A 15,620-nucleotide genomic window follows, 5' to 3' on the forward strand; every position below is an offset into this window, starting at 1 on the left:
ATTGAGTATCAAATGGAAATTTTTTAAAAAGCTGACATGTCATCTGTGGGGAACAAAAAAAAAATCATTGACTTCCCTCTAACTTCAATAAACTATTGAATTCTTTTTTCATAATATGGCTGACTAGATTTATTTGTCATGTGCCCCAGTAATTCAATGTTCAAATCCAAACATGACCTTTGTTATGCCCTAATCCTCCAAAGTGTTTCTTAAAACCGATACTTTGACTATACCTAATGCTTTAGTATAGAATAGAAAGAAACAAAGACATGTGAGGACAGTAAGCTGTTCTGTCAGCTCCACAAGGCCAATATTTGACACAGACAGAAGAGTACAAACACACAGAAAATACAACTATTGAAAGAATAATCCTTTTGGAAGTGCAACTTGCAACATCTATCTAGAGCATGAGAAGTGCTATATTCCAGTGAGTTTCCTATAGATACTGATAGAGCTGATATATTGACTGCAGTTTTTAAGGCAGAAATAAGCACTTGCCTAGAAGTTTTGCTGACTACAAATTTATTTGAAAACATACCTGAATAGAAATAGCCAACCAAATCAAGGGTCTATAAGATTTTTGCTGGTAGTGCAACCATAGCAAAGTATTATGTGGAAGACTGTATGACTTATCATGACACTGTCCTCTGTTCAGCCTCTCTAAATCCCTTCTTATTTTTACTCCCTGTCATCTCATACTGCAGTAACAAAGAACACATAGCTGAATCTGTTTAATAAATTCTAGTTTGAGTTTTTTACCTATGTTGAGTAGATATGCAAAATGCATATTCATTTCTCCAAACAAAAAGAAAACCAAAAGTAGAAAATTCTGCATAATCACAGTATCATAAAATTTGGTAATAGTTTGCTTTAAAGAACATAAAATTTGACACTTCTGATATCATCACATGTGTTATTACTAGTCAATCTTGCAAGATGCATTTTCATTTATTGTACTCAGCAGCGTATCTGATTTCATTATGATAATTTTCTAACTCAGAACATATTTTATATCTGAGCACTTTTTCTGAATAGTTATAGTATCTACTTATTCAGATCAATGTCTGTGTTTGCAGAGAGAAGAGGACACCACAAACGGCAGAGATTTATCGTTCAGTATCCCAGACAGTGATTGCACACGGTTTCTGTATTCTTTTCTCCTGAAAATGCACTTGCCTGCTTGTCATGGCTGACAGTCATGGTCTTTCAGCCAGTGAGCTCAATGCTTAGTTCAGAAGCATGTTTTATTTCTTCAAAGCTGTTAAAAGAACTTGCAGTGGTCAGTGGTCTACATGTGTATCATAGTCAGGTTTCTGATGGACAGGCCAGATGAAAAAAAGCCACTGGGAAGAGCTCTGCTGAACCCAGAAGTCTTTGGATTGAGATCTTCAGTGAGGGGAATGGCAAGAAAAGAGAAATGGCATACTAGTTCTAACTTCGAGTGAAGAAAGCAGGTTACTAGGTCATGCTAGTCATCTGTCTGATGGGAATTGCTCTTTCATGCTTTCTGGAGTTTCACACAGCTTTTTATCTAGGGCGTATGCACAATTCATGAGCAGCTGAAACAAATAAAGACAAAATTTAACACATAAAATAAAAAAGACATCCAAATATAAAAGACTATAACACAGTAATAAGTGAAAAATAATAAATTAATACTATCATAGCAGAAGCAGTCGTTCACTGCTATTATTGATGGCTGTAGTTATGAATATTAATAAACCCAAGTAGCTGCATCTGTAAGTCAGACTATCTTTTAGAAGGGGATTTCTGTCATCAAAGACTAAATCAGTATTCAGGTATTGTAGGGTGGAATCAGTGAGACAATAACCAGTGAACCCTCTTCAGGGTTCCTGAATTTTCACCTGGTGGTGGTGAAACATGTATTGATTTGTCAGGTCTTGGCTTATAAAAGTAGTAGTAGAGGAGGAAGGAGAAAAATAATAGTCTGTGAAAATCTGAGTTTTCAAAAAACGTTCCATTACATCAGAGGGAGAGAGGGAGGAAGGAGGGGCTGGGACAGGACTGTGGGTTTTGAGATATCCCCATGTTGATTGTTGCAGAGCTCAGGGTCCTCTGGGAGATTTGACAGCCAAAAAAATTGCTCCCCTCTCCTCAGGAGAGGCTGTGTCAGTGTGTGTCTGTGTGGAGCAGCTCAGGCAAGGAGGAATCTGCCTTAGGTTGTGCCTAAAACATAGATGTGACAAATTTCCCCACAAGCAGAGTTGTGGGGAAATAAAACAGCAATGCTCCACAGACAGCCCAGTTCTGCACACATACCAGACTTTGAATTTTTACAGATCCAAAAGCAGCCCAACCCCATCCCATTGTCTGCTTTAGATTAATATTTGTGGTTAGAGACCTATTTAACTTATAATTTGATGGGCATCAAATAGGAATGGAACAGAACTCTATCTTTCATTTCAGAGTGAGCATTTATAGCTGGGGAAAAAAGAAAAGACCAGAACTGCAACCTAAAAATGAACACTTAAATCTTTGCAACTGTAAGCCAGCCACTTCAGTGAGAGAATCATTCATCTCCAGGCAAAATTTCCAAGATCCTAGAACCTCTGCTTCTTTTCCCAAACTACTGCTCCATTACAACTGTTATATATTAAAAGAGATATCTGCAGGGACCTCCGGGTCAAAAATGAGGGTAGAGAAAAAAGCAATAATTGAACAGGAATGCTGTGCTGTGAGCTGAAAAACCCAGGTGATGAACAGTGCCTGATGTCTCTGCCAGCCCAGGAGATGTGGCAGGCGCCTGTTCCTGCTGCAGTTATCTGAATTTACTTCATGGACTTTGTATACAGCTTTTGATTTTTATTTCATTGTCCTGGTTCTGGCCAGGACAGTCTTAATTTTTGCAGTAGCTGTGAGGGGGAATGGCCAGGACCTGGAGGTTATTCTTTACCACCTCACATCATTGTCAGAGGCAGGGGAAAGGGAGTGTGTTTTGAGGAGAAGGGGTTCCTGCCAGGAGAGCGAGACAAGCAGGCTCCAAACTGAAAATTTTGCATGTGAATCACTATCTCTTTTATTTAATGTTTTTTTAAATTAGTATTGTTGCTGTTACCATTTGTATTGTTATCGCTGTTTCCAGTAAATTGTTCTTATCTCAACTTGTGATCTTCACCTTTTGTGCCTCCATTTCTCGTCCCAGTCACCCGAAGAGGGAGGAGAAGGGAGTGGGGGAGCAGGTGGGTTGCAGCATGGTTTTAGTGGGAGCATGAAAGTAGAGAACACCATTCCTAAACCACAACACTTCTCAACAAGCTAAATGTGTTGGGAATATGCCTAGTAAAAGACACTTGAAAGTTTGAGAGTACACTTTGCAAACTATTACAATCAATTTCTCATTGATTCTTCCAAAGTGAATTAGTTTTTTAGGCATTTTCCTTCTTCACAAATGAATGATAAATTTGTTGTTATCATTCACATTGTTTATCCCAAGAAAAGGATGCTAAAACAGTATATAAATATTAACATTTGCATATAACATACATATCCTACTGTGAAACATAAGCCAACCACAGAAACATTTCAGGCCTGTCCCTTGTTCTTGATAAAAAGGTCCACAAGTAATCCCGTTCACCTGACAAAAAGGATGCCAATTTAATACTAAATATTTGCTACTTAAGGGTTTTTTTGGCATAAAACCTTGCTTTATTGCCATTTTAAAATATGCTACTTTAGGAAATTAACTGAAGCAAAAATGTCACATTTTCAACTGTTTTATGAATGTTTATTTTTGTAACTGTTCTGCTGATGCTTTGTTGATTTATGCTGTAACTTAGATATGAATGCAGCAGTGCTGAGGCAGTACAGTACAGGACAAAGGATCAACAAAGACTAGAAGTATTTCAGCATAATTTTCATGGTGTGAAATGAGATAGTGCTTGCATGAAAGACTAGGCAAAAAAATATTTTCTGAATATCTCTTTCATGTTTTAAGAGCTACATGATATTAAATATTTTCTTAAGGATATTTTCCCAAGGATATTTTCTCAATTTTTTGGTGTTCGCTATTGAAATACTATGTATTTTCTTAAGCCTCTCAAAGCTTTAGGCAGAGAAACACAAGAGGGCACTTGAGTCCATTTATTTAGTCATTCAAGCTGGTATCAAGGAGAATCTGCTCCACTACTCTAACCTCTTGAAGAGATAAACCAACAAAAAGGTATTTTTAGCACTCACAGTCTTTGCCCAACAGAACAAAACTGAGGACCATTTGTAAAACTACTAGAGGTGGTGAACTAGAAAAGAGAGAGAATTGAAGAAAATGTGTTCTCTGCCTTGGGAATGCAATTTGCCTCTTGTTGAACAACTGGTGATCGCCCCTATTTAAACTGAAATACTGGGATTAAGCACAGGTATAGGCAACTTATAAACAACATTTTAAAGAAGGTTTTAGAAAATGATGCTGTGACTAGGTGACTTGCTTCCCTTTAGCTCTAAATCAGGCTGTGAGTATTGTGCTGTAAGCACATGGAATATGAAATAATTTTTTTTCTTAGACCTTTTTAATTAAATTTTCTTTAGGAACAAAGTTGAAGCCGAAGGTCCATCTGCAGTGGAAGTTGTTCTTAACTTCTGAATTGGACTGTCATTACAAAAATGGTTTTATTCCAGCCAGCGAGGCTATATTCAGCTACAGGATGTCTGCTACAGTCATCAGTTGATGCATTAAAAAAAAAGCCCTGGAAGAGGGTGCATGGATAATGGCAATAACCTATTTTCTCAAGGACCAAAAGTTTCATTATTCTGCTTGTAATGAGGTGCTGCCAACAGCACCACACAACCAGAAAATACCTTTAATGCATCAGACAGCTTTATTATCTTTGCTGGTTTTCAGTGCAGTGGATTTCACATGTATTTATTTTTTTTTCCTCTTTCTCATGCCCATTTTCAGTCTTTATTGTTTTGGAGCAAACTGGGATATTTCAGGTTCCCTGAGGTTCAATTGTCCTTCATTATGATTCTGTGTGGCCAGGGACATTTTGCTGATAGCAATATTACAAGTGCCCTTCCTTTCTGTGTCTTCTGTGTCTCAGTACAAAAACATGCTTTTCAGGTTAGTAGCTGGGCAGACTCACCTTAAGTATTGCTGTTGTTTTTAGCCCAGCTGGAAAATAAACACCATGCAGCCACTCCTCAAGTTCCCCTATTTCTTCTGCACCATCCCAGTGGAACAGGAAGGAAAATCAACGTAAAACTTGTATGTTGAGAAAAGAACAATTTAATAATTAAAATAAAATAAAATAAAATAAAATAAAATAAAATAAAATAAAATAAAATAAAATAAAATAAAATAAAATAAAATAAAATAAAATAAAATAAAATAAAATGGGATGATGATGATGATGATGATGATGATGATGATGATAATAATAGTAATGGAAAAAACCCAAGTGATGCACAGTGTATTTGCTCCCTGCCCACTGACAGATGCCAGACCCCCCTCCTGAACCCAGACTGGCCGAGCTTCTGGGTGACTCCCCCCAGTTTATGCACTGGGCATGACGTTCTGTGGTGTGGAATATCCCTTTGGCCAATTCAGGTCACCTGCCCAGCTATGCTTCCTCCCAGTTTGTTGGGCTTTTTGCATACCTCCTTGCTGACAGAGCATGAGAGACAAGGAAAAAACCCAGTCCTTGACTTTGGATAAACAGATCAGTGAGTTATCATCACCATTCTCATTCTGAATCCAAAGCAAGCACTGTAACAGCTACTGAGAGAAATTCTGTAGTTGAAACCAGGACAGGTATTTAGTTGCATAGCTACCTGCCACAATGTGTTGCGAGCCTTGTTAGGCCATGCTGCTGAGGGCTTTTCACCTGTCACCAAAATCCCTGGGCTCCAGCCTCCCTCAGTTAGGGTGCTTTTCTGTCTGGATAATAGCACTTACTCCTTGTAGATATATTACTTTTTCTCAGTTTGATTAGATATATTGACAAGAAAGCACTGTGTGTTTGTAGAATAATTTCACCCTTTTCTTTCAGCTTATCAGAATTACCACAGAGTCAAAGGTTATTTTTAGGACCAGAAGGGAAGACAATTTGACAGGAGCTCAAAGGAACTAGAGACTCAGTTGCAGAGGATGCAGTGGATTGTCTCTCATCTGTTCTTATTGGTATTGCTAGTTGCTTGGCAATGGGTGAACAAATATGAAAGTGATATAACACAAGCTCTTACCAGTTTAAATTCCCTAACACTGTACTTACCTAATTTGTTGGACATGTGCTTGATGTATCTGGAATATGAGTCTACTCAATGAGAAGTTTGTTTCCTTAGCTCAAGCTGTAGAGACACATAAAGAGAATGTTTGAATGATAAAGGCTGCCACTTCAATTCCTAGTGTCAGCTGTGTTGAAGGTGCATCATATATCACAACAGCAGTACAACATGTATTGTATATGACTGAAGAATTGCTTGAATATTAAGCAGTGCATAGTAAAGTCAAAGAAAACTATACACCAAATAAAAGACAATTTTTTCATCGTCACACAGGAAACATAACAGGCATACATGCAAGGTACCAAGTATTATATTTTTCACAGATGAAAGTTTCAGATGAAAAATGTCATTATTTTTTTACTAATAATTAGCTCCCAAATGTAGTAAATAGTCCTTTGTATATATTTTTAATTATCTGTAGAAAAGATGCTGAATTTCCTAAGGCACATCACTGACCTGAAAAATTCTTTTTAGCCTGTGAGATTCAGTCTAATTTCATTTCCATTGTTTATGAAGTGAGTGGCCAAGACAAAGTTTTTAATGAAACCTCACATTATAAATGTATACTTTAGGAAGGGAATAATTTAAAAATCTGTATTATTGAAATTAATTAGAGTGCCCATGGTATATGGTAAGCATTCTGAACTTGGCTGAGAATCTCCTAGTGAGTTAATTAGGGCTGAGTTGCCAGAGTGAGTGCAACAGAGGCATGACCCCTAGCTTTGAAAGGCAATGTCATGTGTGTTACTGTGGAATATTTCTCAGTGTACCGTTAGGTTGAAAACCAGTTAATATAACAAAAGTGTTGCATATATAATACAAACATATACACTGTATATCACAGACACACAGAAAATACAGTAGTGCATATGATACAATATTTTAGCTGTAATGGCTCTGTGCTATTTTAGTGTCAAACAAAAAACAAAAATCATTTTCTGTATGATGCTCTGGTTGTTAACAGCTTTTGTAATGTAACACATTTATTTGGCTCACAGACCATCTCAGTCAACTCTGCACAGCTATAGGGGATTAAGAGAAGATGTGAATCTAGGAAAGTATGTTGTAGCAGGGTATATTCACAGATTGTATTAACAGCAGACATATGTCTGAATGTGTTCACATTTTCATGCTGGCATTAAGAATGGCTGGTAGGTATTAGTTATTAAAATGGTCTTATTTGTCTTGCAGAATAAACTATAAAAGTCTAATCTTGGTTCCGTTATGAAAAGGTATATATGAAGAGTTTATGAGTAGAGGTTTAACTTGAATCACCAGTTAAAATATTTGCATTTAAATAAAGCTGCTTTCCATTTTCCTTTGAAAAGAGGATGGGGTTGCTTTTCTCCAGACTTTATTACAAGATGGACTCTCATTCATACAAAATGCTCATGCTCTGAGATCTAACAGAGTAATGGGATATTTGCAAGTGATGAGGGCAGTGCTTGCTGATGCCTGCCTGCCATGCAGACCTGTGTTTTGCTGCTCCTCTGCTGTATTATCAGCTGAACTACTGCTGGCCTTTCCCTGTGGGCTTTTCTCCACCTCCAGGGGCTGTTACAGCTACTCTGCAGGAGAACTTGAGGCAAGCATGGCCAGCAATTGCAAAAAACTGATTTATTTCTCTGACTCTGTCACCAGTGAGCTATGTAACCTTGACGAGGTGGTTTTTATCACATAGCCTCTGAGACAAAGAAAAAGCGGAGGGGGCTGCAGAGCTGCTGGCTCAAGAGATGGGTTGCACAAGCCCCTGAGCAGAGCAGTGCGATTGCTATCTCCGCACTCCTCGGCAGCACCGACACCCGCGCTGACTGCTGCAGTCGGGGGTGGCAAGCGAGGAGCTCAGAGCAGGCTCGTGTTGGTAGCTGCAGCTTGCAGCAGTGCAGCCCCGCGCCGGGGGCCGGGCAGGTCACCTGCAGCGAGCAGCTTCCCTGGCTGGGGAGGTGTACTGCAGCTGGTGCAATTAATTATGTCCAGCCTGATTGCCACAAAGCAATAGGTTTAAAAAGGAAGCCATTGACGTGTGCTAACGTTCCAACAGCTTTGTCACACCACATCTGAGAGTTGCCTTTAGTTGACACAAGTGCCAAGGGTAACAAGCTGACAATTATTGCAAACATTTTCTTCCTTTGCTTCGCTGAAACATATGATTCTCTAAAAGCTGCAGTAGCAAAGTTCTTTTCTGCTGCTTTGCACTTTGACTGGAGTGTCCCTGAGCAAGGATGGTTGTTAAGACAGTCATCGCCTTTTTTGAGTTGTCTCCCTGTGAGACCTGGGGAGCAGGGGGGCTTTCCTCTGCCTGGCCCAGCAGCCATGCCCCACTTAGTGAACCCTCTGGTGCTGACATGGTTTGCTTCCTCTGGAGAAAAGCCATAACCATAGCATCTAGGCACTTCCAGGATTCCCTGGAAGACTGAATTTGGATAGATAAGATGACACTGCCATTAGCTTTTAGCTAACAAAATCAAAGTGCTCATATATTACCTTCTTGGTAGCTGAAATAAATGGGCAGGAGATCTTTCTCCTTTTTAATGCCTTTATTAAGAAGAATCAGCTCAGGTGGGAAGAAATCGACGGGTTGCGCCCTCGCCGCCACTGCTCCCAGGCGTGGCACGAAGCAGGAGGATGATGCAGTTTTGTCCGCTGGTCTGCAGACAGAACTGGGGACTCTGTCCTCACGGGAGAGTCGTTGAGTCCTTGGTTTGTTGGTTTAGAAACCCGGGGGGTCTCTTTAATCAGTTTCTTTTCAGGTTAGGGTGAGAAATAAAAAGATTCAAGCAGGTACGGGACAATGCTCCCATCCTTAGACGTCACTTTAAGTCACTTATTGGCTCGTGATTTTAGGGGTTTTTCTTATAAAAACTGTAAAACTGTAAAAACCCAGGTTGCACTGCATTTCTCATTTGCATGTTGTCTCTGGTGTCACTGTTCATTCTCTTTACCCTGGAGGGTTTCCCTTGGTATCTCCTTGGCATACGGCTAGCATCAGGGAAACAATCAGTTAATCACCCGCCATCAACGAGTGATTAAGGGCTTTTCTTCCCCAGGGAACCTAAAGGAGTCTGACTCGGTCTGGCTTGGTTTTTTTAACTCTGAAACTTAAAAAAAATACAACTTTCTATTCATAACAGTAGCCAAAGCCATATGAATGAATTCATGTGTCAGAGTATCTGAGCTATAGTTTTTATAAAACCCACAGGAGGAATCAAAACCACACTGAGATCCTCGTCTGGTGCCAGGAGATCCAGCCAGGCTGAGGAGGGCACACCTGGGCCTGACCCTCCCCATGGGGTAGAGGATAGAGGGGCTAGCAGAGCCAAGGGGAGGGTCATGCCACGTTCTGAAGGTCTTTAATGGGGTTCTGGTCCTGCCTCCCAGACTGCATTGGTGTACTTGGGTGGGGACAGCAAGAAAAGCTGTTGGTGCAGGGGAAACTGAGGGGCAGGGACTGGGGTAGCACAGTCCCTCACACCTCCTGGGTGGGGGGAAGAAGAAAGAAAATGACAGTGCTTCCTCTCTATAGAGAGACAGCTACTTCTGTCATTGCCACCAAACAGCCAGGGCCTGCTGCCTGAAAAACAGAGAGCAATTTTGCTGGTTAATGAGTTGGTAACAAAGTCCTTTAAATGCTGACTTTTCCTCTAAGGAAAAATAATAAAACAAAACAACGGAAAGAAGTAAATACCTACTCTGAGAAGGAAGTTCTGCAGTCTTAAGGGAGATCACAAAAGGAGAACAAAGGATCTTGACTGTCTTGCAGCTGTGTTAGCAACTGGGGAAACACTATGAAATCTGCAGGCATCAAGCAGTGAAATGGTCAGAGTGCTGGAATTGTACACTAGACATGAATGTTGTGCTATATTTGTACAGAGAATCAGCTTTCCACAGACATATGTGTGATGACAGCCTGTGTTTCCCAGAAGTATAGGAAAAATTTCAAGCATTGCTCAGAAATTCAGAATAATAAGATACTTTCAATCTTTGTTTGCAGTTTCTTCCTGCTGCTTGCAGTTTCTCCCACGTAATCTTCCTGATCTCGCTCCTTTTTTCTCTGCCGCTGGTGGTAGGCAAGTTGCATTCAGAAGAGCATTTTACAGTAAGTAAATAATAGTTTCTTCAGCACACTGCTGAGTCAAAGCAGTCACAATGTCATTGAAAAGGCTGGGAACCTTTGCTGGTTATTAAATGTATGTACGTGCCGCTCTAGTGCCAGTGGGCTGCTGCAGTGGCTGCCCAGACAATACTGTCCCACCAGGTCAGCTGGGAGCCTGGAGAGCTTTGTGGGGGCTTCGTTAGTGCTGAGCAGCACAGTGTGTGGGGAACCTTGGCATTTTATTGTTGTGCTAATGGTTTTTTTTTTACAAGAACAGCTTTTGAAAATTAAAATTCATAAATGGGGGTTTAATTTTGTCAGAACTGCTATTACCTTCTGCGTTAATCGAGTACTAACCAATTCTGAATATGATACCTATCGATATTTATCTGCTGAGTGGCAGGGCTAGAAGTGCATTGGGTTTTGGCAGGATAACAGCTGGGTTCTTGTGAGTAAACCAAAGGCTTTCCACCTGCTGGTAGGTGGCTTGTTCCAAAGGGCTATTTCTCACTGACCTACCACTGAGCCATGTGGATGGCAGTACTTAAGCACTAAAAAAACCTTTAATTTGAATAATCAGGATCCTGTTCAGCTTGTACCACATGGGCAGTATAGGTATAGAAATACAGGTCACAAAACCTGAATGGCCAACATGTGGGAACTCACCACAAACAGATATTCCTTCTCACAGAGAATTCCCACTGCATGGATCATCTGGGGCAAACAGGGTTCAAATACACTACCTAGAGCAAAAAATAAAATGTGGGGTGGAATGGTGCCATACTGCTGCATCACAAACCTGTACATTCGGGTTTCATCTCAGAAATTCATTTTTTCTGGCTAGTTCCCAAGTAATTGTCTTGACTGATTGTCACAGCATTGCTTTTTTCTAAATAAATGTCATCCATAACTAAGTTAGATAAATAGTCCAGGTCTTACAACTGTCAGATTCTTGAGCTTGATGTTTTCTCAGTCTCACTGAAGTTTTGTTTATGAAGACTATCATTAACTTCTTGTGATTCCTCCATATCACTAATGTTTTCAGGACTGTCCATGTTGTTCTGGGTCAATTCCATAGATTTTGCAGTGAGATGCTCGGTGACAATACTTAGGAGTATTTAAACTTTCCATTCTATAATGAGAGAGGTACAATAGAAAGCATCCCTTTGTTTGAACACTGCTTGGTGACATTCTAAAAGACTTTTCTGCCTTGATTTGCCTCTAGGCCCCATGGGCCATCTTGTCTGACCCAAGTTCCTGGGAGCAAGTGGGGTTTTTAATGATACTACTTGCAGAGAAATTATTTCTTTTTAAAGGCTCAACAAAATTATGAAGAGAATAGTTGATCAGACAAAATCACTTACTTAAATGAACTATGCCAGTGAAGTTTAAAGGAAGTCTTGTGTGGAGACTGTGGTGTTCATGGTAAGAAGCACTAGGAATATTCTGTTTATGATTTGTAGCTGCCTAGTTGCTTCTGGTTTTCTCACCATTGAAAGTGATTTAAATACAAGGAACTTGCCTTTAATGCAACCATATACTTTTGATTATGCCCTGAAGTTCTCTTACTGTTGTGGAAAATAATAGACAGATGTACCCATTCCAGCTGATGTAAGATGATACATCAGTAAAAGAAGAAAACCAGCCAAAAAACCCCAACCAACCAAAACAAACCACAAAACCCAAAAGAAGCCATTTGACTTCGGATTCATGCAAATATTCAAAAATTATTCACTATAGGGATGTTAAAAATGTCTTAATAAATACCAAATATAATTCCTTTGGCTAAATGTTAATGTAAGAACTTGCCTATCGTACAACTTTCTGAAATCAGTGTTGTTAGGTTATTGTCTGTGGAGCAGCCTAAGAAGCAACAAGTGCAAGATAAAAACAGGACAAGAGAACTGCTTAAAAAGTCAGACTTGCATTGCAGGAAGCTGACTCAATGCATACCTTTAAATTTGGAAATGTAACTTAAAATTCACAAGACAAAAGTATTCTTCAAAGTGGAGGAGTCTCCTTCATGCTTCCAGCTCTGTGCACAGTACAGGAAAGAAGGATGTCTCACTTTCTCTGTCTTTCAACTGAAGGGGGAAATTCTGACCCTCTACAATAAGCAAGTACTCACAAGCAGAGAAAAATGGGGAGCTTATATGATTTACAATCTGCATGCCACTTGGTCAGTAGCAACTGCAGAAGATGTTAGGGTATTTATTAATGTCTTCAGTTATAGTCACACCCGTTTTATCTGTCTTTCTGTATTTTAAGAACCACTGTGTAGTAAAAGCTGAATATCTGTTAGCTGAAAATATGGTTAGATGTCTCATGATATATGAAGTCCATAAGTAATTAACTAGAGTATGAGGAAGAAATCAAGATTGTATATGTAGAAATGAGAGAACATGAAGTTTAAGAAGTTGAAACAAGGGTTTCAACAAGGCAGTTACTTCAGGATGATGATTCATAGCAGTCTGGCTGTGTATCTCTGTTTCATATGCCTTGAGTGCAAAAATGACCAAAAAATTTATTTTTAAAAATCAGTACTGTAGGTATTATTGATTAAATGCCTTGGCACTGTTTCAGAAACTTTAGACAGAAAACTGTTGAATAAATGCATATGTAAAGGCCATTTCTTGTAATGAACATCACTATAATCAAAGTTCATTGTCAAATTAAAATCTGAAAAGATAAAAACCAGTTAGTCTTAAAAGTACCAAGGAATACAAATCTGCATATGTTGTAAATGGTGTCAATTCTATGGCTATTTATAGAAAATAATTTGAAACTGTAGCAATATTGATGAGAATGTTTAAATGTCAGAAATAAATTGTGCTGAATAATCCAATAAAAGATTGCTTTACTAAGAACTTAGTGTGATTAGGTTTCCTATAGGAGACTGTATATTTTGTGTATTCACTAGAAGTATTCATAACACAATCACAGACTGCAGCTGTCAAGAAAATATTTGGGAGATTCTTCTGTAAACCAAGGAAGAATGGAATAGGAGGTATGACACTTCTGGATCTGCCAGGCCAGCCTTTACAGAGTGTGCTTTACCTTTGCCAAAACCTCCCTGTGTCCCATGGTCCTCCTGTCAAGAGTAGAGGTTAGACCTGAAGACTAGTCTCACCTGACTCTAGGTCAGGGCACACAGATTTTAAAACACAAATAAGAGCTGCGAGTTGAAGCATAGCATTTGAAGTAGTGTTTTGCCACTGCAGCTGTGTGCTCAAACATATTTCCTTCATTACAATTTCCCTTTGAGAATAAAATTTTAGCTGAATTACTCTGATTCAGATAAATGACACTTGTGCTGGTCCCACAACCGGTGCTGAGTAGTGGGGAAGCATTATTTGGCAGATTCAAGAGAAGCTGAGCCTGTGACTTCAGATCTTTGAGACCTTGACCTTTCTCATCAGTTGGTTGAACATTTGCATGATTCCAGGGTGGTTAGAAAGTTTGCTTCTTATCTCTGAGAGATTTCTCAGTGCAGATCTATCATTTGCCTGAGTGATCTCCTTGGTCTGAGCTCTATGTTCATAACATTGTTATGGGCACAAACAGAGACTTGCTGTTTCCCTGGAAAGAAAAAACCTCCACAAACAGAACATAATCCATCTGCCCATAACTTTTCAGTCATCCACTTCAGTAACTACTTTTTCCAGACTCTGTGCTTGAGTATAGCAAGTACTGGATATCCTGTACTGCCTGTCAGCCTCCTGACCCTACACAGCCTGGGCAGCTGTGTCCCATAGTATTACTATATGAATATGCAGACTTTTGGGAAAGTCTGATGATCTGTTCTCCTGTTACAATCTGCCTGAAATCTATTCTTGTAGGAATACTTGGGGGTCAGGGAGACTGATTCATCTATAGTTGTAATTTTCTATTTATAAAGGGCTAGTATACAGAGGGCACTGGAAAATTCCAGTTGTCTACCTCCCGAGCAAAGTCAAAGCCTGACTGGATGTCACAGACAGGAGCCATAGTGCAAGCCTAACATACACAGTCCACTGTGAGTCAACTGTGTGCACAGCACAGCTTCCAATCAAAATGCTTACGGTCGATAAATCTAATGATGATAGACTCAAGGCAGCCCATACAATATCTGGAAGTTGCCATCAATTGCTTTCGTGTCACAAATTGAGCTGATAGCATCCATTTTAGAAAATGTTATCACCAAACTCTGTATATCTCATTAAAACCTCATGTTATTATATAAAGAGCCATGCTCTTCCCTGTCTTTTGGCAATGATGAACAAATCTCACTCTCCAGCTGCATAGTCTTTTGGCAAATTGAGATCTCCTTCTAATTCATCTAAATATTCAGACCTCAGAATAGCACAAAGACAGCACTTCTGAGGATAACTAATGATATCTCACAAAATTCAAATTCTGGCCATCTACCAGCATGCATTTTGCTAAATCAAAGGGCAGTGTTCCTTTGTGAGCTGATCTGATACTAAAATTGAATGCAATTAGAGGCATGCTGAATAGTTTACCAGAAATCAAGATCTCCCTTGACTCTGTAAATATTTCAGACTCATTCTAATAGGGGAAAACAAAACCTTAACTTCTGTTGCCCTGTCCAAACTCACTGTCAACATCACAAATTAAAGTGGGAAAAATAGTGTGTGAACTTATGTCCTGTCAAACCTTGTGATACAGATTCTTCCTTCCCTTACTTAAGGATAAAAACAAGGAAGTTTTTCTATTTATCACTATGGGGTAACCTCTTGGAAACTACCTAGTGCCTGCCACAGTGTAGGATATGCTAAACAGCTGCTAAACAGCAATTTATTACATGCCTGTACACTGTATTTCTTTCTCTTGGAAATGGAAAAGAATATGTCTTTCAGACACATAGCCTGATGGCATTAACACACCATAAACTAGAGATTCCCAACTTTTTTTCCCCTTAGGTAACACAGTCAGTGGCAACCGTGGTCATTAATGGAGCCTGCCATTCACTGAACTTCCAGCCTGGCTGTGTGCCAAGCCGCTACCACTCTGGAGTGATGCATATACTGCAGTCTGAAAACTCATTTCTTATGCTAGTAAGCTTCATTCATCCCCAAACAAACAAAAAGATAAAACAAAAGTCAGATGGGAAAAATTATGCAACTATAGAGCACAGTGGTTATTATTAATCAGTTCAATGTTGATTTACGGATGTACTCCTTATCATCAGGGGACTTTTGAAAGCAATTTTGGGTGAATTGGAAAGTTTCAGCTAACAGCTATGTTTCTCTACATCTGAACATTTTCTCTCAAACCCGATTGCTTAATC

General features: G+C 39.4%; 1 protein-coding gene and 1 long non-coding RNA gene across 2 annotated transcripts in view; one reads left to right on the forward strand and one right to left on the reverse strand.

The window, feature by feature from the left end:
• Positions 1–15,620, forward strand: part of LOC135291252 (uncharacterized) — a 43,677-nt gene that overhangs the window by 11,937 nt on the left and 16,120 nt on the right. Inside the window, exons 3-4 of the mRNA XM_064405286.1 lie at positions 10,229–10,333; positions 15,253–15,387. Coding sequence (XP_064261356.1) covers positions 10,229–10,333; positions 15,253–15,387 — 240 coding nt within the window. The remainder of the gene's footprint in view (positions 1–10,228; positions 10,334–15,252; positions 15,388–15,620) is intronic.
• Positions 1,428–7,962, reverse strand: LOC135291107 (uncharacterized). The gene is made up of 4 exons (XR_010353974.1): positions 7,710–7,962; positions 6,225–6,300; positions 5,097–5,215; positions 1,428–1,559 (listed from the first exon to the last, which is right to left on the reverse strand). It is a non-coding gene; the product is annotated as an uncharacterized LOC135291107 (long non-coding RNA).

The sequence above is a fragment of the Passer domesticus genome, chromosome Z (assembly GCF_036417665.1).
Source record: "Passer domesticus isolate bPasDom1 chromosome Z, bPasDom1.hap1, whole genome shotgun sequence".
Lineage (NCBI taxonomy): Eukaryota > Metazoa > Chordata > Aves > Passeriformes > Passeridae > Passer > Passer domesticus.